General features: G+C 50.4%; 1 protein-coding gene across 1 annotated transcript; it reads left to right on the top strand.

The window, feature by feature from the left end:
• The first annotated feature begins 6,130 nt into the window (after nucleotides 1-6,130).
• Rasgrp4 (RAS guanyl releasing protein 4) lies at nucleotides 6,131-22,860 on the top strand. Its single transcript, XM_050119141.1, has 17 exons — nucleotides 6,131-6,254; nucleotides 8,732-8,916; nucleotides 9,963-10,084; nucleotides 10,201-10,253; nucleotides 11,097-11,228; nucleotides 11,345-11,498; nucleotides 13,364-13,537; nucleotides 15,413-15,529; nucleotides 16,184-16,459; nucleotides 18,273-18,353; nucleotides 18,447-18,551; nucleotides 18,702-18,820; nucleotides 18,938-19,082; nucleotides 20,487-20,523; nucleotides 20,604-20,735; nucleotides 20,820-20,932; nucleotides 22,135-22,860. The coding sequence occupies exons 1-17, from the start codon at nucleotides 6,232-6,234 to the stop codon at nucleotides 22,189-22,191; spliced, it is 2,025 nt and encodes a 674-aa protein (XP_049975098.1). The 5' UTR covers nucleotides 6,131-6,231; the 3' UTR covers nucleotides 22,192-22,860.
• Nucleotides 22,861-23,071: the final 211 nt, after the last annotated feature.

Raw genomic sequence — 23,071 nt, forward strand, 5'->3', positions numbered from 1 at the left:
GCTGCCTCCTGCTCCCGCAGCCATGGCGGTCTGGACCTTCACACTACAACCAGAACAAACCCCCAGCTGCCTCCTGCTCCCGCAGCCATGGTGGTCTGGACCTTCACGGTAGAACCGGGACAAACCACCAGCTGCCTCCTGCTCCCGCAGCCATAGTGGTCCAGAGACCTTCACAGTAGATCCGGAACAAACCCTTCCTTAGAAAGTTGCTTACATCAGGTATTTTCTCTCAAGAATGGGGAAAGTGATGAGGCATCCCTTTACAGAGATGGCACCATTTTTGGTATACACCCCCCAGAACCTGACTGCTAGATGACACACCCATATACACAATTCCTCTAAGCAGCCTAGGGAGTGGCTGCCTGCAGTCACCATGTAAAGATTTCAGCCTCCATCTCCCAGCCTCCCCTTGCCATCATCTAACTTTTCATTTGTATGGTAAGGGGTGAGGGTCATGTGGGTGCACGTTGCTGTGGAGGAACGTAAGTGTGTATGGAGGACAGACACCACTTTAGGTGCTGTTCTTCAGCTGGCCTGGAGCTCACCGTGAGGATAGGCTAGATAGTCCGTGGGCCCCAGGGATCTACCTGGCTCTGCTTCCCCAGCGCTGGCATTAGAGCCTGCCTCACCTGGCTTCTTAGGTGGATGCTGGAGCTCGAACTTGGGTCCTCGTGCTTGTGTGGCAAGCTGATAACTGAGCCATCTCCCCAGTTACCTGGCTACTAACGTTTAACAGACTTATAGACTGAGTTACAGTCACTAATCAGTTGTCAATGATTTCCATCATCTTCTCTGGGGTCTGTCAGAGATTTGGGAGTCATGGATACCTGGACATTCTCTTTGCTATTTTCATTTTTTTCCTGTTTATCTATTCCTTGTTGTTTTTGGTTTTCATTGCTTGCTTGCTTGAGACAGTGTCACTAAATAGCCTGAGCTAGCCTCAAACACCTGATTCTCCTGCCTCAGTCTTCCAAGTGGTGAGATGACAGGCTTTCTGAGACTCCCATCTCTGTCTTCCGAGCTCTAGAATGACAAGAAAGCTTCCACATCCACCCGACATTTATGTGGGTTCTGGGGATCCAATCTAGTGCAAGCTTGCTATTCCTCAAAAAAACATTATAACCATTGTGATATCTCCCCAGCCACCACACTCAGCTTTACAAAAAAAAGTGTGTGTGTGTGTGTGAGTGTGTGTGTATCATCTGTGTGGGTGCCCTTGGAAGCCAAAAAGAGAATGTTGCATTCCCCCCTGGAGCTGGAATTACAGGCCACTATAAAGGACCTGACATGGATGCGGTAGAGAATTGAACTCTGGTCCTCTACAAGAGCAGCAAGGGCTCTTAACCACTGTGAAAGTGTTTGAACCACTAACCCAACTTTTTATATGGGTGCTGAGGATCCAAATTCCGGTCCCCATGCTTGGGCAGCAAGCACTCTTATTTATTTATTTATTTAGGTTTTTCAAGACAGGATTTCTCTGGGTAACAGTCCTAGTGGTCCTGGAACTCGCTCTGTAGGCCAGACTGGCCTTGAACTCACAGAGATCCACCTGCCTCTGCCTCCCGAGTGCTGGGATTAAAGGCGTGCGCCACCACTGCCCAACTAGCAACAAGCACTCTTGTGCCCTAAGCAATCCCTCCAACTGATTGCCTGATTTTCTGTTGGAGTTGACATCCTGTAGTCTTGACTTACAGCTCTTCTTTTTTCCTTTGAGATACTTTCTGGCTGGCTTTAAACATTGCAAACCCTTTCCCCTGCAGCCGGTTAACGTTGGTCCCGTGGTGCCTCGTGGAAAGAAATCTCCTATGATGCTATCAAGCTTTTCCTCTTGTGGGTTTCTGCCCTTTGACTCAGAAGGCTCCTCCTTTGTGGTCATCAGTGTTCTTGGGGTGGTCATCCAGAGGGCCGTGAAGGCTGAGTGTTTACCCCAAGACCCTTCCCCACCTCTCGCTTGGGGGCTTTTCTGCATCCTCAGGGCCTGGAGACACTCTCACACCAGAGGCTATGCAGGTGCTAGAGGAAATGAAGGGAAGGGGAGGGCTCTGTACCAATGAAGGACTGCACTACTTGAGACATAGTGGGAGACATCGCAGGAGACATAGGAAGGCAAAGAGCCGGGAAGATAGGGAGTACCAAACCAAGGCAGTTCATTTGATGGGAAAACTAAAGTAAGCCTTCTGGGCTATGTACAAAGACGCCCGCTGAGGACACTTTCAATGAAAACGAAAAGATCAAACGTACTCTCCCGAAAATGCCGCTTCAGTGAACCCACTTGAAGTACCAGGTCTGGGAGAATCATTCTCCTGTGACCCATTTATTCTACTCCTGAAAACTGCCCTACAGAACTGAAGGTTTTGTATTCACCAGGAGTGGAATGCTTGAGGAGTTCCCAGCAGGGTTCAGCAGGAGAGTACCCACTGGAACATGAGGGCTATAGGCTCCATCGAGGCATGGTAAGAACAAATGCGTTTTGGGGAGTAGTGACACACACCTGGAATCCAGCACTTGGAAGGTTGTCAGGCATTCGAGGTCATCCTTCTCTGTTACATTGCAAGTTCAAGGACAGCCTAAGCTACAGGAGTTTCTCCAAGAACAAAACAGCCCTCTCCTGTCAAAACAAATCAGTGTTCCGCCTGCATGTATATACGACTATTCTGTGCGTGCTCAGTCCCTCAGAGACCAGTAGAGAGCGCTGGGTTCCTAGAACTAGAACTAGAGTTAATACGGCCAGTGTGGGTCCATCATGTGGGTGCTGGGAACTGAACTTAGGTGCTCAGGAGGACCATTGAGCCATCCTTCTAGCCCTGAAAGGTAATGTTTATTGGGTTTTTTTGTTTGTTTTTGAGACAGGATTTCTCTGTAGCTTTGCAGCCTGTCCTGGAACTAGCTCTTGTAGACCAGGCTGGCCTCAAACTCACAGAGATCCGCCTGTTGAAATAGGAGCGGCGGGGCTGCGTCCCCAACACCCCGGCCGCTTGGCTAGCTTATGCTCGAAATAACAACACATAAACTGTATTCATTTAAGAACTGCTTGGCCCATGAACTCTAGCTTCTTATTGGCTAGCTCTTACATATTGTTTTAACCCATTTCTAATAATGTGTGTAAGCACCCCAAGGTGCGCTTACTGGGAAGATTCTAACCTATGTCCATGTTGGGTCAGAGCTTCATCGCGTGTGCCTCAGAGAGCAGACTATCGGGAGAGCGGAGCATGGCGTCTCTGCTCCAGAGAGCAGAGCTGTCGGGTCTCTCCGGAAGCAGAGCAGAGTCTGACCTCACTTCCTCTTCGGCCCAGAATTCTATTCTGTTTACTCCTCCCATCTATGTTCTAAGCTATGAGGCCAAGCAGTTGGTTTATTATAATTAACCAATGACCTTCCTCCATCATCCCCCTGCCTCTGCCTTCCAAGTGCTGGGATTAAAGGCATGCGAGACCACCGCCCGGCTAAATGTACTGTTTTTAACAGAATCAAGAAAGCAACTTAGACCAGCTTGGTCTACAAGAGCTAGTTCCAGGACAGGCTCCAAAAACCACAGAGAAACCCTGTCTCGAAAACCCCCCCCAAAAAAAAAGAAAGAAAGAAAGCAACTTAGCCGGGCAGTAGTGGCGCATGCCTTTAATCCCAGCACTCAGAAGGCAGAGGCAGGCAGATCTCTGGGAGTTCGAGGCCAGCCTGGTCTACAAGAGCTAGTTCCGGGACGGGCACCAAAGCTACAGAGAAACCCTGTCTCGAAAAAAAAAAAAAAGAAAGCAACTCAGCTGTCCAATGTAACAAAATTGATTAACAAATCATACGCTAGCACACAATGAAAGATAATACAGCAAGAAAAAGGGAGGAAGCATAGCCAAGTAAAATCACATGGGAAGAGGAACAAAAGAGACTCGACACAATCCATGAGTCCACGTACACAGAGTACTTCTTAAGATGTGTTTTTATTTTAGTTATGTGCAGGTGTCTGTGTCTGTATGTGTTTGCGAACCAAGTAGCTTTAGAGGCCAGGGTGTTATATCACCTGGAGCTGGAGTTACATGTGGTTGTGAGCTGTCTGATGTGGAGCTGGGAACTGGACTCCAGTTCTTGCCAGAGCAGTGAGTGCTCTTAACTGCTGAGCCATCTCTCCAGCCCCTTCACAGAGTTTTAAAGCAGACAAAACTACTCTGTTATATATCCGGCTGCGGATAAATCGTGGGAGGCAGTGATGGAAGAACGAGGGCACTTAGATAAGAATGTTCCGGAGTCACTTGACGTTTTTGGTTTTGAATGGGTGGGGGTGGTTTAGGCCCAGTCGAGAGCTATGTAGACCAGGTTAGTCTTGAATTCATAGTGGTCAGTCTGCCTTAGCTCCTCCTACCCCATCAAAGGGGCTAGGATTAAAAGTGTAAGAGCTCTCTCTCTCTCTCGCTCTCTTTCTTTTAGAGTGGCTTCAAACTCAACAAGAAGCAGAAGATGACCCTGAACCTCGGATCCTCCAATATTACCTGTCAAGTGCCAGGGATTGCCGTGTGCAACACTAGTCCCTGCTAAAGTCCTGTTCTTGAATTGAGTCATCGCTGGGGTTTCCTCAGTTACTGACAACTCATCAACCTAAGGAGCAATGTGTGCTCTTTATTGGACTTCAATTAAAAATATGTCAAGCACGACACATTAATATAAAAGAACAAAGCATACATACTCAAAAGGAAAGTCTGCTTCCACGAGCACAAAACTTTGTGTGTGTGTGTGTATATATATCACAGTTGAGACAAAACTGAATCATGTATCATGTATGGGACTATTCACAGTAACCTGAGAGGGGCAGTACAAAGGGAGAAGATTTTAAAACAGATCTCTGAGTTTGTGACCAGCCTGGTCTACAGAGTGAGTTCCAGGACAGCCAGGACTACACAGAGAAACTCTGTCTTGAAAAACAAGACAACATCAACAAAACTCCGGTCATTTTGTCTGTTTTAAAACTGTCTGAAGGGGCTGGAGAGACGACTCAGGGTTCACCTCTATCAGGAACATTTTTATAAAAAGATAACCCGGGGAATAGAGGACACAACTCAGTTGGTAGAATGCTCGCCCAGAACACACAAAGCCCCAGGTTGAGACCCAGCACTGTGTAAACGGGGTACGGTGAGTCACAGCTACCATCTCAGCATTTGGGAGATGGAGGGGGAAGTTATCCTCAGCTCCAAAGAGAATCTGGGATCAGTCTGATCTACATGAAAAATTTCTTGAAACACCACACCACAGACACACACACACACACACACACACACACACACGCACACACACACAGGAAGGGGGCTACCACAACAAAAAACCAGTACAGCACACTGAGTCAATATCTAAATGAAAGCCACGGGACTGCCCTGCTCTTGCAGCAGACCTCAGCCCATGCCGTGTGGCTCACAACTGCCTGAAACTCCAGCTCCAGGGGAATCTGACGCTTCTAGCCTCCTCTGAGGGCACAGGCACTTGTGAGCACATAGCCACATACAGACAACACATACATAGGATTCAAAGTAAAAATAAAATACAACAAAAGGTGAGTATACCTTTAGAAATAAAAATAGATAAATAAAGAAAACCCCAAACTCTTAGAGAAGTTGACAGTACACGGGGGGGGGGGGGGGCAGCCTGAAGGATTTTACCAAGAACAGAATAAAGTGAAAATGTTTTCCCAGGATAAATGGTGTCCTCCAAACCAGACATGGCCAAACTAGCCTATTGTCCTAGCATGTGGGAGGCTGAAGCAGGAGACTTTCTGTGAGTACTAAGATCAGCCTGAGGTACTTGAGAGTCTGGCTTTAAAGAACAAAATACAATAAAAGCTCAGACCTTTCCTCTGAGCTTGTGTTTTTACATAAATACCAGCTACACTTTTTAAAGCTGTTTTGCGTGTGTGCGTGTGCGTGTGCGTGTGTGTGTGTGTGTGTGTGTGTGTGTGTGTATGACAGAGGTGGGGGAGAAAGGAAGATGGGGAGGGAGATAGCTAGAGAGACAGCTGAGAGGGGGTAGGCAGCACCGGAAACCTCAGCAGGCAGGGATCCCCTTGGGGGGAGGGGAGCCTTTGGTCTCTCCCCAGCCTCTTCCTTCCCCCTGGCCTGTGGGGGGAGTGGGGAGGGGCAGTTCCTCTTTCCTTCCTAAACACCGGGGACGCTGCAGCAGCTCCCAGGGGGCTGACAATCTGGCCAGAGAAGGAACAGAATCATATGCCTATCAGGACCCCTGTCCCCTCTAGGAACCATGAACCGGAAAGACAGCAAAAGGTAAGAGGACTCCCCAAGGGAGATCTGAGAGAGCCAAAGGACTCTCCCCAGGGAGATCTGGGAGAGCCAGAGTCTGATAACTCTGGCTGTGGCCAGTGGGGGGATAATAGGACAAGGGGTGCCCCCAGTCCTCCAATGGGACTCTCGTGGGTCAGATGGATGAGATGCTTCAGGGAGCTGTGCACCTGAGCCTCCATTACTGCTGTTGTCTCTCCCTGGACTTTGAGCTGTCCTGTATCCTTCGATCCCAGCTCCCTCGGATGGCTGCCTCTGTCTTCCCTGGGGTCTTCCCTGTCCCTTATTATGGTCACTACCCCCCTGGACTGGAAACTCCAGGCTCCTGCAGGACTGTGCCCCAGGAGAGAGGTTTATGATGTAGGTCTCTGCAGCTTCCCTGCCTCTTAAACCACTGCTGGCTGCTCCAGGCACTTCTGGGGGCTGCCGTGCAGCAGGTAAGGGTCAGGTGGCTGACTGTGCCAGCAGGATCAGAAATGGGCTTCTTTCTCCTGGCATTGTTGCCCTCCTGTCCCCATAAGGAAAGATGGTGCAGGGTCCCCAGCCTGGATAGCTCTCCCACTCTCCCTAGCGTGGTCCTGATGAGCAAAAGGGGTTCCCTACCACTCAGCAATATGGTGAGAGAATCTTGGGTGCCTTGGTTCCTGGCTGTGTGACCTTAGGTAAGTTACTCAACTACTCTGTCTCAGTTTCTGCTTCTGTCAGAATTATCATGGGTACCACTTTGGAGGGGCTTGCAGAACTTACTCTGCTTTGACCAACAGTTCTCAAAGGTGAACATGTATGGCAGCCACACAGCGCCAGCCTCTGGGACCACCCCTAAAGTTTTAGATTCTGTTGAGTCTGTGCTAGCGCCTGAGAAACTGGGCTTATATGAAATGCCCAGGAAGTTGATGCTTTTGGTACTTGGTGTGAGTACCTGAAAAACATGAAGTGCAGCCCTAGGGCTGCTTCTGAGTCAGTGCTCAAATGTCCATTATCATTTAACAGCTATATTAAGCCCTTAAGAGGTTGCAGGAGACACGGTAGATTTATTTTGGGGTGTCCTTGTTTGTGTTTTCACACCCATGCCATGCTGGAAGCCTGGCTGCTTCCTCCTGTCTTTTTTTTCTTATTATGTCTTGTTCTGTAGTCCAGGCTGAATTCGAACTTGCAATCCCCCTGCCTCATTCTCCTAGGCAGCTATAATTACACGGTAGCACCATCAACGCGGCTTTCTCTCCATGTCTCACTATCTGCTTCCCCACCAGCTGGGCCCCTTTGAGGAGCCAGGCTTAGGAACGCCGGGGAAAATCCAAGGATGACTTTACTTTTTCATTTGAAGAAAGCAAGGGCTAGAAAGACATTGGGTAATGAGGCACACGGCCAGAGGAAACTTCTCGAGCCCAGGTCTGAATGACTCTGACGACTCGAATGCAACCCCTCCCTCCATTCCTCCACTCCTTCTGCATCGTCCCTTTTTCCTCACCTGGGACAGACTCCTAGGGAGGCAGATGACAAGGTTATTTTTAAACTTTCCTTGAAGCGGCTGTGGCCCCAGGGACCCCGCCTACCTCCGAGGAGCCCAGGAGAAGCTCTGTACTTCCTCTTTGGGCTCCAAATGTGGAGAAAGGCTAGAGGCTAAGACTCTGTGTGAAGGGGAGCTCAGGAAGGACCTGCTGCCTTGCAGAGGCAGGCTACATTTCTAGAGGCCTGACTGCAGGAGTCCATCGCTGGGCCCCAGGATCAGGACTCCTAACTCCAGAGGTCGTTCTGGCTCTGGCAGGAGCCTGAAGGCCAACTTTGGACACCTAAGATGCCCTGGAGTTGGTCTGCGGGTCATTTCCTGGGTTCCCTGAAAACTCAGGATGAATCCTGGGGGCTTGCTTACAATTGATTTCACCTGTGCTGCTGTGGGGTTATATATTATCAAGAAGAACTTGAAGAGAGGTGGGAATAAAAGAAAGTAACAGGGGAGAGACAAAATACTACGTGTGTTTTCCTTTATATGCGAAACCTGTATTTAAGTATGCGTATACACACATACGTATATATGACAAGAAAACAGAGGACAATATTTGGGAAAGAGAAGGAGCCAATGATATGAGGGAGGGCGGATGGGTGGCAGATAGGAACAAGGTATGGGTATGATGATAAAGATTATGTGTGATAAATGTCTTAATGAAACTCACTATTTTGTATACTAACTTTAAAAACAATAATGAAGTCAATGCCTGGAGGGGGGAATTAAGCTTTTGGAAGGCCCTCAGTCCTGGGTCTTTGACCATGATTGCCTGGGGAATCTGAAATATTTTGGAGTTTGTTGCCCATGAGTCCCTAGTGGGTAGCCCTGGGCCTTGGTCTGCAAGAACTTTGGTCCATGGTGCTTGGAAGCTCTGGGATCAAGAGGAATTCTGGGAGTATACTTGGAGGAAAGGACTCCCATGATGCTTTGCGGTGGGGTGTTTTGTGTGTGCCTACAGGAAGTCTCATCAGGAATGCTCTGGGAAGGCAGGTGGGCGGGGTCGGCCACGACAGGCCCGCCGCCACAAGACGTGCCCCACCCCCCGGGAAATCATCAAGGTTATGGCTTCCATGAATCTGGGGGTGCTGAGCGAAGGCAGCTGCAGCGAAGATGAGCTACTGGAGAAATGTATCCAATGCTTCGGTGAGTAGGCCTACCCAGGCCAGCCTTCCCAGCGCACACAGCCCGCTAAGCGGTCCTCTGTCAGCCTCACTGGTAGGGGCAGAAAGCGGGTAAGTAGGGTGACTCTGCCTTATGTAAATGACATAAATGATGGGAGGGAACTTAGGTCTAGTCGCATAGTTTTGAAGGCTGAGGCAGGAGGATAAAGTTCGAGACCTAGCGGGGTGATATGGTGCATGCCTTTAATCCCAGCGCTTGGGAGGCAGAGGCAGGCTGATCTCTGTGATTTGAAGCCAGCCTGATCTAAATAGCAAGCTCCAAGCCAGCCAGCACTACTTAGTGATATCCTGTCTCAAAAAAAAATGAGTTAAGGGGCTGAAGTGATAGCTTAGTGATTAAAATCATGTACCCCTCTTGCAGATGGCCTGAGTTTGGTTCCCCCTATCTTCATCAGAGGGCTTACATCACTCATAACTCTAGCTCCAGGGAGCCTGATAGCCCTGGCATGAGAGGGCTCCCAGCACCCATGTGAACAAACCCACACTTCACACACACACACACACACACACTTCACACACATACACACTTCACACACACACACACTTCGCACACACTTCACACGCATACACACTTTGCACACACTTCACACACACACCACACATACACACACACACAATTTAAGGCAATAAAAATAAATCTTAAAAATTCAAGGAAGCCAGGTAGCATTCAGGAGGTAGAGGCAGGTGGATCTCTGAAAGTTTGAGGCCAGCCTGGTCTACAAAAGCAAGTTCCAGGACACCTAGGGGTGTTACATAGAGAAATCCTATCTCAAAAAGAAAAAAAAAAGTTCAAGGAAAACAGCTTGAGATGATTGAAGGCCAGGAACCAAACTCATCCCGTCCTGTGCACCTGACGGATGAGGACACTCAGGAAATCATATTGCTTGCTCAGGTTCCTGCAGGGCAGCACAGGTAGGACCAGCCCCTGCGGCAGCCTGTCCACCCAGGCTGGAAGCTATCCGTCTGTTGCCCAGGGCCCAGGCTAACGAACTCTCCTCCCTCCTCCAGACTCTACTGGCAGCCTGCGCCGCGGGGACCACATTCTCAAGATGGTGCTTACGATGCACAGCTGGGTGCTGCCATCCTCAGACTTCGCAACTCGGCTACTGACCTCATATCCTCCCAGAACGGTGATCTCCATCTAGAGGGTTAAGGGCAGACTCCTAAACTCCTAGGAGAAGGGAGTGGGGAGTGGGAAAATGGGGGTGCTGCAAAACAGCCTTGACTAGAACTCAGGTACCGGAAGGCTGCCAAAGATGCTCAGGAGCTAAGACAGCTACAGATTTGTTACCTGGTCAGGTAGGGCTGGGCCAAGACCATTCCCTTCCCATAAAACACCTCTCCAAGATCCCCCAACCCAATCCACCCCCCACATACACTCAGCCCCATTTTCTAAAATCCCACGCTAAGAGTCCATGTGATAACTCATGCCTGTAATCCTGGCATGAGATAGCCTGAGGTAAAGGTTCTCCTCAAGTTCAAGGATAGCCTGGGCTATAGAGTAAGGTCCCATCTCAAAAACAAAAAAGTTACAAAAAACTCCCTTGCTAAGGCACCATTGACTGTGGCTGGATGGCCCAGCATGAGGAAGGGCACTAGCTGCTCTTTCAAAGACCTGGATTCAGTTCCCAGCACCCACATGGTGGCTGACTGTCTTCTGACCTCCATGGCACCAGGCACAAACATGGTACACATACATCCTTTGTAGGCAAAACACTCGTACATACAAAATGAAAATAAATATTTTAAGAAAGTTTAAAAGCCACCCCTAACCTAGTTCCTGAGACCACTGCCCCCTGCTCCTTAGAACACCAGTTCTTGGAGACCCGACCCAGATCCCATAGACTCTCCTTGGTGACGCATCACTTCCCACATACTCCTAAGACTTCATCACCTTGACTCCCCAAATCTCACCCCTACCCAGTTCCTGGCTCCCCTATTGCCTGGCTACCCAGTTGTCTCAAGAGATCCCTGTCCTATTTTAAGAACCCACCCCCAAGACCTCTGAATCACCCCTCTGATTCTGACTCCAGAAATCATAGACATGGAAATGCCCTTAGCTTCCCCACATGTAGAATTCCTTAGCCTCAGGCCCCTTACGGAGCCCATCTTCACCCACCTCCCATCTCTGGCCCCTTCCAGGTACTGGCTGACCCATGACCCTGAGGCGGTGCGCCAGGAGCCCCATCTAGAAGAAGTCATAGATCGGTTTTGGGTCACAGTAGCTCAGGAAGGCAACTTGACCCAAAGAAGTCTAGGAGATGCCTCCAACCTGTGAGCCAGCCCTCCCCTTCTTCCCTGCCCTCACCCTATCCTGCCCACACCCTCTATGCCCCCCCAAACCTTCAATTCTTGAGCCACTCCAATAACCTGTCCTTCTTGACCTCCAGACTAAGTCCCAGAGGGCCCGGCCCCCCACCTCCCATGAGCAGCCCAGGCCTGGGCAAGAAGCGCAAAGTGTCCTTGCTGTTTGATCACTTGGAGACAGAGGAGCTGGCTCAACACCTCACTTACCTCGAGTTCAGGGCCTTCCAGGCCATCACAGTGAGAATGTCTTTCCCAGTGTGCCCCTAGGCAGCAAACAGAATAGGGGTGGGGGGTGGGGAGGTGTGCTGTTGGAGGAACCATCCGTATGGGGTTGTAGGTCTTACTATTATTGCTATTCCTGTGACTGTGTTAACAGTGCTGGTGACTGAACCCAGGGTCTCACCTACTTTAGGCAAGCTCTCTAACACCGAGCTACATCCCCAGCCCAGACTATAAACTCTTATTTTGAAACAAGATCTCACCTTATAACTTGGACTGGCTTGGAACGCATTTTGTAGACCAGGCTGCCTTGAACTCACAGAGATCCACCTACCTCTTCCTCCTGAGTGCTGGGGCTAAAGGTGTGCTCCCACACTCCAGGCCGACACTCTTAAGCAGTCTACCGTGGCAGCTGGAGGGTCTGAGACAATGGGTTGAGCTGGCTGGGTGCTAAGGCCTTGAGTTCAAATCCCATCCCCTCTCCCTTCCTTCTAGACATTTTTATTTACATGTTTATTACTTGTGTGTGAGAGAGACATGGGCTTCTCTTTCTGCCGCCATGCGCGTCCCAGGAACGCAGCTCAGGCCCTCTTATCCACGGTGTCACTTTAGCGGTCATTTCTCTTTTCCACTCATTCTTACTCCCCGTCTGCCCCGTTGTTTGAATGGGAGTCTCATGGCCTCCCACTATGGAACCAAGGATGACTTTTGATCTCTGGTCCACTCCTCCACCTCTCGGGTGCTAGCATCCCAGATGTGTGCCAGCACAGCGGTTTCTGCAGGGACGCAGATCAGGCCCAGGGCTTTGTGCAGGCACACTAGGCAAGCTTTCGACCAAGGGCCCATGTCCCCAGCCCGCCTCGGCTCCTGTTGACCTCGCTAGCTTTGAACTAGTTTCTCCATCTCTCGGGTACCCATTCATACAAGGCAGAGACCACACCGCTTCACGGAGAGGAGGAGTCAAATTCTCATGTAGAAGTGCTGGTTGTCGTGTGGTGTGGTGGAGCAGGCCTAAATTGCGTGGCCGACGCAGGAGGATGTGAAACTCAGGGCCAGCTTGGCCTCCATGGGACCCTGTCATTGCTTCCTGCAATAGAATCACATAGCTGAGTGCTCAAAGGATTTTCTCAGTTATTCATGTATTTCCTAAGCATTTCAACTTAACATACCTCGGTTCCCCTGTACATAAAGGTAAAAATTAAAATGGAGTTGGGTGGTTGTGGTCTACACCTTTAATCTCAGCATTTAAATGGGAGGCAGAGGCAGGCAGATCTCTGTGAGTTCGAGGCCAGCCTGGTCTACAGAGCAAGTTCCAGGACAGTCAGGGCAACATAGAGACCCCCCCAAAAAAAAAAATCAGGCGGGATGTTAAGAGTTCCTATACCAGAGACCAGTGCATGGTTAGAGTAAATGCTACCTTTGAAATTTTTGTGTTTCCCTTCCCTAAAGGCAACTGTGTGTGCTTATGGGTTGAAATGTAGCAGCTGCTAACATCTAGATGTTGTTTTGAAGGAAAATGGGGATCTGATTCCTTTAGGGGACAGATTTCTGAATTTTGTGAGTGTGTGTGTGTGTGTGCACGCGCACACGTGCGCGCGTGCACATGTGCATGTATGCGTGTGCCTGTGTGGTGTGGTGGACACGAGTGTGGCGTGCACGTATTGTTGAGCAGATCAAGTAGAAGCCACTTTCACGTCCTCTTGCCCATGCCTCCCTGTGCTGAGCACGCCCCGGTCAGACACAGACAGAGCAGGACAAGGTGGTGTCCGGGACCAACAGTAGCCCGCTGGGAGACATAGACTACGTTAGGACGGTAGAGGCTGGGACTGCCAGAAAGGTGGCATGTGAGCTCTAGCACCCGCCCTGACCCATCTTGTCCTCAGCCCCAAGACCTGCGGGGCTATGTTTTGCAGGGCTCAGTGAGGGGTTGTCCCGCTCTGGAAGGTTCTGTGGGTCTGAGCAACAGTGTGTCCCGCTGGGTACAGGTCATGGTATTGAGCCGTCCCGGGGCTGCACAACGGGCCCAGGTACTGGACAAATTCATTCATGTGGCACAGGTAAGCCCATCTGAACGCCCAGTCTTTCCGCCTTTTTTTTTTTTTTTTTTTGAGATAGGGTCTTTCTGTTTAGCCCTGGATGTCCTAGAACTTGCTATGTAGACCAGGATGGTCTCGAATTTAAGGAGATCTCCTTACCAAATACTGAGATTAAAGTATGTGCCACCACAGCTGGCATCCGGGACTGTATACTAACTAGATTTGGGACAGCTACGTGGCTTCCATATTGTGACTGACTAAGGCTTTTTTTTTCCTTCTTCTTCTTCTTCTTCTTCTTCTTCTTCTTCTTCTTCTTCTTCTTCTTCTTCTTCTTCTTCTTCTTCTTCTTCTTCAATATTTATTTATTTATTTTTACTTTTTGATACAGAGTTTCTCTGTGTAGCCCTGGCTGTCCTGGAACTAGCTCTGTAGACCAGGCTGGCCACAGATCAATATTTATTTTTTAATTATTTTAAATTGTGTGCACACACGCCCCTTTAGAGGCCAGTGACACTGGAGTTACAGGAGGTGGTTGTGAGCTGCCCAGTATGGGTGCTGGGAACAGAGCTCAGGTCCTCTTGCAAGAGCAGTGTATGCTCATAGGCACAGAGCCATCTCTCCAGCCCATGACTCCAGCCCATCCTCTGCTGACATGATTCATCTCCCTCACCCACCATACCTACCACACAGTACCCTGGCATCATCCGAGTCCATACTCGGGTTGTGACCTTGATATCACAGAGTCAAACCATACTTGGCCCCACCGTTGGCTCTACAGTTAGAAATTTGCACTATTTCCCAGGCCCAAAGTCAAATTCCACATATCATATCTCCCCCCACCCCTTCTGTGTCTTCAACTTTGTATCTCCAGTCCTTAGCCCCCCAGGGTGTCTTCAGACAGTGACTGTATCACTTTTAGTGTATACAAAGATACAAAGAGACATAGTCCAGTCTCTCTGGCCCCAATGGGTGTTGAGTCAGCCTCTCCTCCCTTCTGGGAAAAGGGAAGCCCTGTGATCTGACCTCTTTGAATATCTCCAAAGCAGACCACGCCCTTCCTGAGGAACCTTCCAACACTTTGCTTCCTCTTGCTTGGCTATTTCTGTTAGTACTGGGGGATTGAACCCAGGGCCTCCTGCACCCTTAAATAAGTCCTTTACCATTGAGCCACATCCCCAGTCCCTCACTGGGCGATTCTATATGCAGGGGCTCTATCACTGAGCCACACCCTAGCCCCTCACTGGGGGGGGGGGTCTAGGCAAGGGCTCTACACCACTGACTGAGCTATGTCCCTAGCTCCTCTCTGGGGAATTCTAGGCAGGGCTTTACTACTGGGCCACACCCCCAGCTCCCTAGTGGAGGATTCTAGGCAAGGGCTTTACCACTGAGCTATATCTTGCTGGACTCTTTAGACCTGGAAGCAGGTCTGGCATCAGCCTGAGCTTCTTGGCCTGAGCATCTTCTATTTGGTCCTGCCTCACCTGCCTCCAAAGTGACCTTCAAGCTTTGAGTAGGGAAGGAGAAAGAATTCTCCTGATACCCTGTGAACCTCACACGCATCCCACATCTGTTTTACTCTTCCATGTCACAGTTAATTTATTCCATTCTACCAGTCATGCCTTCACCTGTGTGACTCGCTTGTGTGTTGTTTGACCCCGCCCCCAGAAGCCCGACGCCTGATATACTTCTGAATTCTCTACAGCTGGTCAACACACACCTGTCTGTTCTCCGAATCTGTCTAACCCTAAATACATGCCTGGCACCTTGCCAGCCCGACCCACTCGTCTGCTCACACCTGGTGCACACTCACATATGACTGACACCCCCCCCCCGTCCGTGCCCCGCCCTACGGCTGTTCTGTGGTACCTGCCACCTCTGTCATTACCTCCTTTCTAGAGGCTTCACCAGCTACAGAATTTCAACACACTGATGGCAGTCACGGGTGGCCTGTGTCATAGTTCCATCTCCAGGCTGAAGGACTCCCACACCCACCTGAGCCCCGATAGCACTAAGGTAACCCCCTCGACTCCCCAAAGTCCAAACGGTCATCTGCCTGAACCTTCACATACTGCTCTATACTGCTCTGTAACTGCTGTCAGCCCTCCCAGGGCTCTGGAGCCATCGTCGGACCTTTTATACTCCAAATTCCATAGACCTCCCCCGCCCCCGCCCCAGCTATCCCTATTCTTTCTTCCTGGGCCACCTATGTACGGAGCAATGAACTGGCCCCTCACTGGTGGAGGACCAGCCCCTGTCGGTCTTGCTTCTCCACCTGTAGGACGGTAGAGCAGCCAACTCGCAAGACTACTGTTTGTAGCCGGGCAGTGGTGGCACTTGCCTTTAATCCCAGCACTTGGGAGGCAGAGGCAGGTGGATTTCTGTGAGTTTGAGGCCAGCCTGATCTGCAACAGGTTCCAAAACTACAGAGAAACTCTGTCTTGAAAAACAAAAAAAACAAAAAAACAAAAAAAAAAACCTGCCGGCATGGCTAAAGACTGGTGATTTAATAGCCCTGGCCATTTCACGTCCATAAAGTAGGAATCGGAGCTCTGCACCAGGCTTGCTTTCTTGTGTTTCCTCTTCTTTTCTGGAGAGGATTAAGGGAACCCCCTGTGAGGGGCATGCTCAACAGAGATATTCTTATTCTAGAAAGCCCTTTCTACACAGGCCCTGCTGGAGCTGACAGAACTCCTCGCCTCCCAAAACAACTATGCCTGCTACCGCCGCACCTGGGCCAGCTGTACTGGCTTCCGGCTGCCCATACTGGGTGTACACCTTAAGGACCTGGTGTCCCTGTATGAGGCCCATCCAGACAGGTTGCCGGATGGTCACCTGTACCTCCCCAAGCTGAACAGCCTCTACCTACGGCTGCAGGAGCTGGCGACACTCCAGGGACAGCATCCCCCCTGCAGTGCCAATGAGGACCTGCTGCACCTGCTGACGGTGAACTGGGGGTCCTGTGTCACCTGAGCTCCCTGGAGACCACAGGGGACCAGTAATTAGAGTCCTGGGCTACTAGGGGCCTGGAGAACTGGATAGATAGTTAGGGAATGAGAGACTTTGGTCTGGTTTGGATTTTGCTGTACTGGAAATGAAATTAGGACCTCACTTATATGTGAGCACTTGGCTATGGAGCCAGAGCCCCTCACTGGGGATTCTAGGCAGGGGCTCTACCACTGAGCCACATCCCAGCCCCTCACTGGGGGATCCTAGGCAGGGGCTCTACCACTGAGCCACACCCCAGCCCCTCACTGGGGAATTCTAGGCAGGGGCTCTACCACTGAGCCACACCCCAGCCCCTCACTAGGGAATTCTAGGCAGGGGCTCTACCACTGAGCCACACTCCCAGCCCCTCACTGGGGAATTCTAGGCAGGGGCTCTACCACTGAGCCACACCCCCTGCATGATGAGTTCTAGGCAAGTTTTCCACCACTAAACTACATCCCTCTAGTATTTATTTTAAGTGTCGCTCAGGCCAGGGAACTCAGTGTGTGAACCAGGCAGCTGTCCTCTTGTTGGACGCTCCAAGTATAGTGATTACTGCTGTGTAGTAGGAAGCCCAGCTGTGGAACTCATAAAGCCACAGCTTCTAGGAGTCTAGCTAGCTGTGTGACTTGGGCAGGTCACATCACCGTAAACACTTCATTACTTGTAAAACAAGGACAACACTAGGACCCTCTTCAGAGTGTGGCTAAGAAGAAACAATAAATGTAGTAAGAAGTAATCCAAACAGTACCTGAGCTGGGTGTGGTGGCTCACACCTTAGTAATCCTGGCACTCAAGAGGATAAGACTGGAAGACTAGCCTGGGCTACCTGTGTCTCAAAGAAAACAAGTAAAATCAGGAACACAAGGAACGCAGTTTATCCTGGCTCAAGGACCTGCTCCAACCCCCCGGTTGCTTTGGGCTGTTGAATCCCTGCAAGAGCAAGGGCCTGGGAATGCTGAGCGGGAGTAGAGTGCTTGCCCGGGTGTAAAGAGGCTCTTTCTTTGCTCATCTCTGGAAAGAAAAGCAAAGTAACTCAGTGTCTGAGCTCCTCCATCAACAGTCTTGAGCTGCCAGGGTGTGGCGTAGCTGGGGTGTGACTGGAAGCTCTGACCGGTATTGATCACATGCGCCCCAAACTTGGGAGGCAGAGGCAGGAGAATCATGAGTTCCCAGCCAGCCTGGGCTACACAGTGAGTTCCAGGCCATCTAGAGCTACATAGTGAGACCTCGTCTCCAAAAACATTAACAACAACAAAAAAAATTAACAACAAAAAATAATAGAGAAATTAACGAAGACAACCAAACATTGACATCAGAAGCCACATGTATGTGAACCCATGTGCCTACACACACACACACATACACACACACACACAGTCCAAGATCTAAGGATAATTCAGTGGTGGACTATTTTTTGTTTGCTTGCTTTTTGCTTTGTTTTGTTGAGACCTGGTGTCTTACTATATAGCCCTTGCTGGCCTAGAACTCACTATGTAGACCAGGATAACCCTAAGCTGGTGATACTCCTCCGTCCTCTGCCTACCACACACTATGATTTAGGTCTCCGTGGGCACCCACTACTCATACATGGCACACACACACACAGAATTTTTTTTAAAAAGACCTCAGTGGGAACAAGGCACTTTGGATTGTGGAGGGTGGCAGGCGTGGCAGGACAGGTCCAAGGGAAGGGTCTGGGAAGAGGATAGGGGACCAGGCTCCAGGCGGAGACCTGTAGGAGGAACTTTACTACCTGCCCATCCCCCAGCTCTCCCTGGATCTCTTCTATACCGAAGATGAGATCTACGAGCTTTCTTATGCCCGGGAACCACGCTGTCCCAAGAGTCTGGTGAGCCTTGACTCCTGACCTCTGACCCCTGCTCCCTCCACCCTGTCACCCTCCCACTCCACTTAAGCCTATGCTTTGACTGTGTTCTTCTAGCCACCCTCCCCCTACAAAGCCCCTCTGGTGGCGGAGTGGGCCCATGGTGTGACCCCAAAGCCAGACAGCGTGACCCTGGGTCAGCATGTGGAACAACTAGTGACGGTGAGGAGGGGCTGCGGGTCCCTGCTGTCCGATGAGCGGTGGGGAGGGGCTGCGGGTCCCTGCTGTCCGATGAGCGGTGGGAGGAAGCCAAGCCCACAGGGCTGGGCCTGGGTGTCTTGTTCTCACTCTCCTCTTCGTGTTCTTCTCAAGTCCGTATTCAAGAACTATGACCCAGAAGGCCAGGGCACTATCTCTCTGGAGGACTTTGAGCGACTGTCAGGCAACTTCCCCTTTGCCTGTCATGGGCTTCACCCACCTCCCCGCCACGGGTAAGAGGCCCTGGCTCCTGGATCTTCCAAAAGCAAGGATCTTGGACATGCCACGGGGGGGGGGGGGGGGGGGGGGGGGGGGGGCAGTCATGCTGAGGTGTGGCCTTTGCCCTGTAGGAGTGGCTCCTTCAGCAGAGAGGAGCTGACGGAATACTTGCTCCGCGCCAGCGCCATCTGCTCCAAGCTGGGCCTGGCCTTCCTGCACAGCTTCCATGAAGTCACCTTCCGCAAGCCCACCTTCTGTCACAGCTGCAGCGGCTTCGTGAGCACTTGGCCCTGTTAGCACCCTTGGGCCCTGTCTCCCCTGGATTAGTGCCTCACAACCTAACTCAAGGCAGTGGGGGTGGGGGTCTGGTGGAAATCTAGGACTGCAGGGTCATCCTCAGCTACATAGTGAGTTTGAGGCCAGCCTGGGCTATATGAGACCCTGTCTTAGAAAACACCAACACAGCTGGGCATGGTGGTGCACAACTTTAGTCCCAGCACTTGAGAGGCAGAGGCAGACTGATTTCTGAGTTTGAGGACAGTCTGGGTTACATACAGATTCCCTGTCTTGGAAAACCAAAACAAATAACGAAAAATGAATGAATGAACGAACAAACACCAGCAGAGCTGGAGATGTGGCTCAGCAGGTGATATCACTTGGCTGCCCTTGCTGAGCGACTGGATTTGGTCCCCGGCACCCATATCGGTCAGCTCACAATTGCCTGTGATTCTAGTTTAAGGGGAGCCAGTACCCTGACTCCACGAAGTCATTCTCTTATGTCAACATGCTCTGTGGCGTGAGTACCCAGGTGGTAACAAAGTCTCAAGTTACGCAATTATTTTTCAAAGAACAACAAAAATAAATAAGTAAAACAAATTTTAAACATCGGTCTCCAGCTGGTGTGGTGCTCACCTTCAATGACAGCATCTAAGTGGCAGAGGCAGGCAGAGCTCTGTGAGTTCGAGGCCAGCCTGGTCTACTACATATGGAGCTCCAGGAGAAACCTGGTCCCCAAAATCACTCTCTGATCCTTTACCCTGGACCACCCAACGCTTTCTTCATTTCCAACTTAAAGACATCTTTTATTTTTGTTTGTTTTCCCTCAAATTTTGGGGTTTTGAGACAGGGTCTTCCCATGTAGGTCAGACTGGCTTCAAATTTATTTTATATGGCAAGGGATTTAACTCAGTGGTAGAGTGCTTGCCTGCCATGCACAAGGTCCTGAGTTCAATCCTCAGAATGCATACTCACACAAAATTAAATGGATTATGTAGCCCAGTCTTGCCTCAGCCTCATGGGATTATAGGTATGGTCACCACACCTGGCTTCAAATTCTTGATAGTGAACAAATCTTAATCATTAAACTGAGACGACACTACAGATCTTGCCATTTGTGTACTGCCAGGTCTACACTTGACACAGCTCGTGAGCCAGGCAGTGCTGGTCTGGAGACGTGAATGAAACACAGCCCCTATCTACAGGATATACATTTTCGTTAACTCAGCAGTTTGCCCATTTGTAATACCGTACTTGATTCCCTAAGTTCGAGATAATCTCCAAGTTCCTATAATTTTGGTTAATTCTCAGAATCTTAAGAAATTTCAAAACCTACTGGCTTCCATCCTCTTTCTACCATGTGCCCTCCTCTAGTCTGACTGACCAATTCTTTTTTTTCCTCAGCTCTGGGGTGTCACCAAGCAAGGTTATCGCTGTCGGGGTAAGTGTGTGTGTGTATGGGGGGGGCTCTCGACTTGCAGGCTGGAAGAATGGGGTGACCAGCAGCTCCTTTCCCCCCAGACTGTGGGCTGTGTTGTCACCGACACTGCAAGGACCAAGTGAGAGTGGAGTGCAAGAAGAGGCCAGAGACGAAGGGCGAGCCTGGTCCCCCAGGGGCGCCTGTGCCAGCCGCACCTCCTCCTGCCAGCTGTGGTAAGACCCAGAACACGGTGCCTGCCTGGGAGGAAGGCCCAGAGGATGGAGTCACATCTCTGCCACCCCTCACATCCCAAACAGGCTCTGAGGAAAATCTCTCCTACACACTATCCCTGGATGCTGAGTCTGGTTGCCACCTCCGCCACGCTTGGACCCAGACGGAGTCCTCACACTCTTCCCAGGAGGCGGAGACGGTAAGAAGGCCCGAGCTGCATCCAGGAGAGGAAGGCTATTGGTCTGGGATGAACCAGACAGATCTGGGACTCACAGAGAGGCAAAACCATATAAAAATCCCCTGTCACCTGGATGGGAGGTTAGAGACACTAAGGAAAAAAAAGGAAAGAAATTTTTTTTTTGAGATGGTATCTCACTATGTGTCCTAGTCGACTTCTGCTGCTGTGCTACAACACTGGCCAAAATCAACTTGGGGAAGATGGGGTTTATTTGACTTGCACTTCCAGGTCACAGTCCATTTCTTGGAGGAAGTCAGGCAGGTACTGAAGCAGAGAACATGGAGGAGGAATGCTGCTCTCCACGGCTTCCTCACCTTCCTTTCTTACACAACCCAGGACCACCCACCCGGGTGGGCCTTGCCCCTCCCCTTCCCCATCCATCGTTACTCAAGAAAAGGCCTTACAGACACGTCGACAGGTCAGTCTGAAGGAAGCGATCCCTTAATTGATGTTCCCTCTGCCCGGGCGACTCTAGTTTGTGTGAAGATGGCAAAACCTAACTAGTTCACTTTGTAACCCAGGCTGGCCTCAAACTCACAATCATCTTGTGTTTATGTTCCAGAGTGTCGTAGGTATGAGCCGCCATGCCCAGTGGACACTGACTAGTTTTCAATGTTGGCAGAGAAATATTAGCGGTCATAATATACTCCGGTGACAAAACTGGGTAGTTAGTAGCACAAAAACAAAGACCTAGGGAGGAAAAGCAAAAGCTAGGCATGGTTGCGCAAACCTATACTCCTATTGCTGAAGAGGCTGAGAGAGGAGAACAGCCACAACTTCAGGGCTACATGGTGAGGATCCAGGTCAGACTGTCATAGTGAGAGACCATGTTTCAAAGAAACAAAAGAAGGTCAAGTGAGAACAAGGCCAAGAGCACTTGCCTACCCAGGAGTCCTTGACCTGATCTGTAGGGTCAGGATTGGCAGCATCCACGTGGAACATGATGTCTCCCCCACCTCCCCACACAGCAACAACAAAAATAAGACCAAATATGTCAGAAGCTACAACAAATATTATTGGAACAATTTCCACTCCTGAAAGGCAAAGATTTCATCTGGGAGTATTGGTCATTTAGCCACAATCTGAGTGAGACCCAGGTCCTGGTTGTGAAATGTCCCCTACAAAAATGAAGGGCCCCTCATTGTGCATTCTTCTCCCTCCAGAGGCCCTTTCCAGCACCGGTTTCACCGCCCAAAGCTTCCTCGAAGCCCAGTGCCTGAACAGCATCTGGAGTCTTTTCCCCTAGAAAAGGTTCTTCTGCACTGCACTGACGGCCAGCCGTATTCCCTCCTGCCTCACTTAGCACCTGCAGCTCTGTGTTGGATGGATTTGGACTCTTGTCACATCATCTCCCCAGCTCCCCACTTCCCAGATAAGGAGACTAAAGCTTCAAGCTCCAAGTGAAGCTGTGAACCAGTGGACCATACTGACTGCTGGCACAGGTCTGGAGGTTGTGAGAACGGGGGGACAGAGTCCTAACCAATGTCAGGACAGAGGCCAGTGTGGGCAGTGTGTGTGAAATGTCTCCCCTGCTCGGAGCCTCCTGCAGCTTGTTCAAGGTGAAACCTAGTCTTAGGTTTACAAAGCTCAGAAAGATCTGTCCCCAGCACCTGTCTTCCCTGTCCACATCTCCCCTCCTTGCTCATCCTCTCCCACCTACGATGGCTTCCATGTTCCTAGGACATGCCCCAAAGTACTTACCTCGGGCTTTGCACTAGCCATCCCCTTTTCTGGAATGCTCGTTGTCAGAGGTCTGCATGGCTCACCTGCTCCAGAGCTTTACTCAGGTGACCACAGCGATGTCACACACATGCAGTCTGACCCTCCCCTGCTGCTTTCTCTGTCTCCATGGTGCTTTGGTCCTCTAATGAACTAGACATTTCACCTGTTGGCCTTGTTGAACGTCTGTTCTTCCTTCCGGAAAGAGCTCCCAAAAGGCAGAGATGTTTACCCCATATTATCCCGCTGTGTCCCAGATGCCTAGACCAGTAAAGTGTGTGTCCAATGTTTCAATGTGTCTTTCCCCACACCCACATGAGAAGCAAAAAGCTTATCCCGACCTGGGGGCAGAAACTCCCCCTTGCCCCTCCACAAACACAC

The sequence above is a fragment of the Alexandromys fortis genome, unplaced genomic scaffold (genome assembly GCF_014885135.2).
Source record: "Alexandromys fortis isolate MF-2015 unplaced genomic scaffold, M_Fortis_MF-2015_v1.1 scaffold_140, whole genome shotgun sequence".
In the NCBI taxonomy this organism is placed as follows: Eukaryota; Metazoa; Chordata; class Mammalia; order Rodentia; family Cricetidae; genus Alexandromys; species Alexandromys fortis.

Excerpts from the sequence above, each read along its gene's own strand:
- Rasgrp4 (XM_050119141.1), top strand. The coding sequence starts at position 6,232 with ATGAACCGGAAAGACAGCAAAAG. Across the intron at positions 10,254-11,096 it reads CAGATTTGTTACCTGGTCAG|GTACTGGCTGACCCATGACC; the intron begins GTAGGGCTGGGC and ends GGCCCCTTCCAG. Across the intron at positions 20,933-22,134 it reads CTTCCCAGGAGGCGGAGACG|AGGCCCTTTCCAGCACCGGT; the intron begins GTAAGAAGGCCC and ends TTCTCCCTCCAG.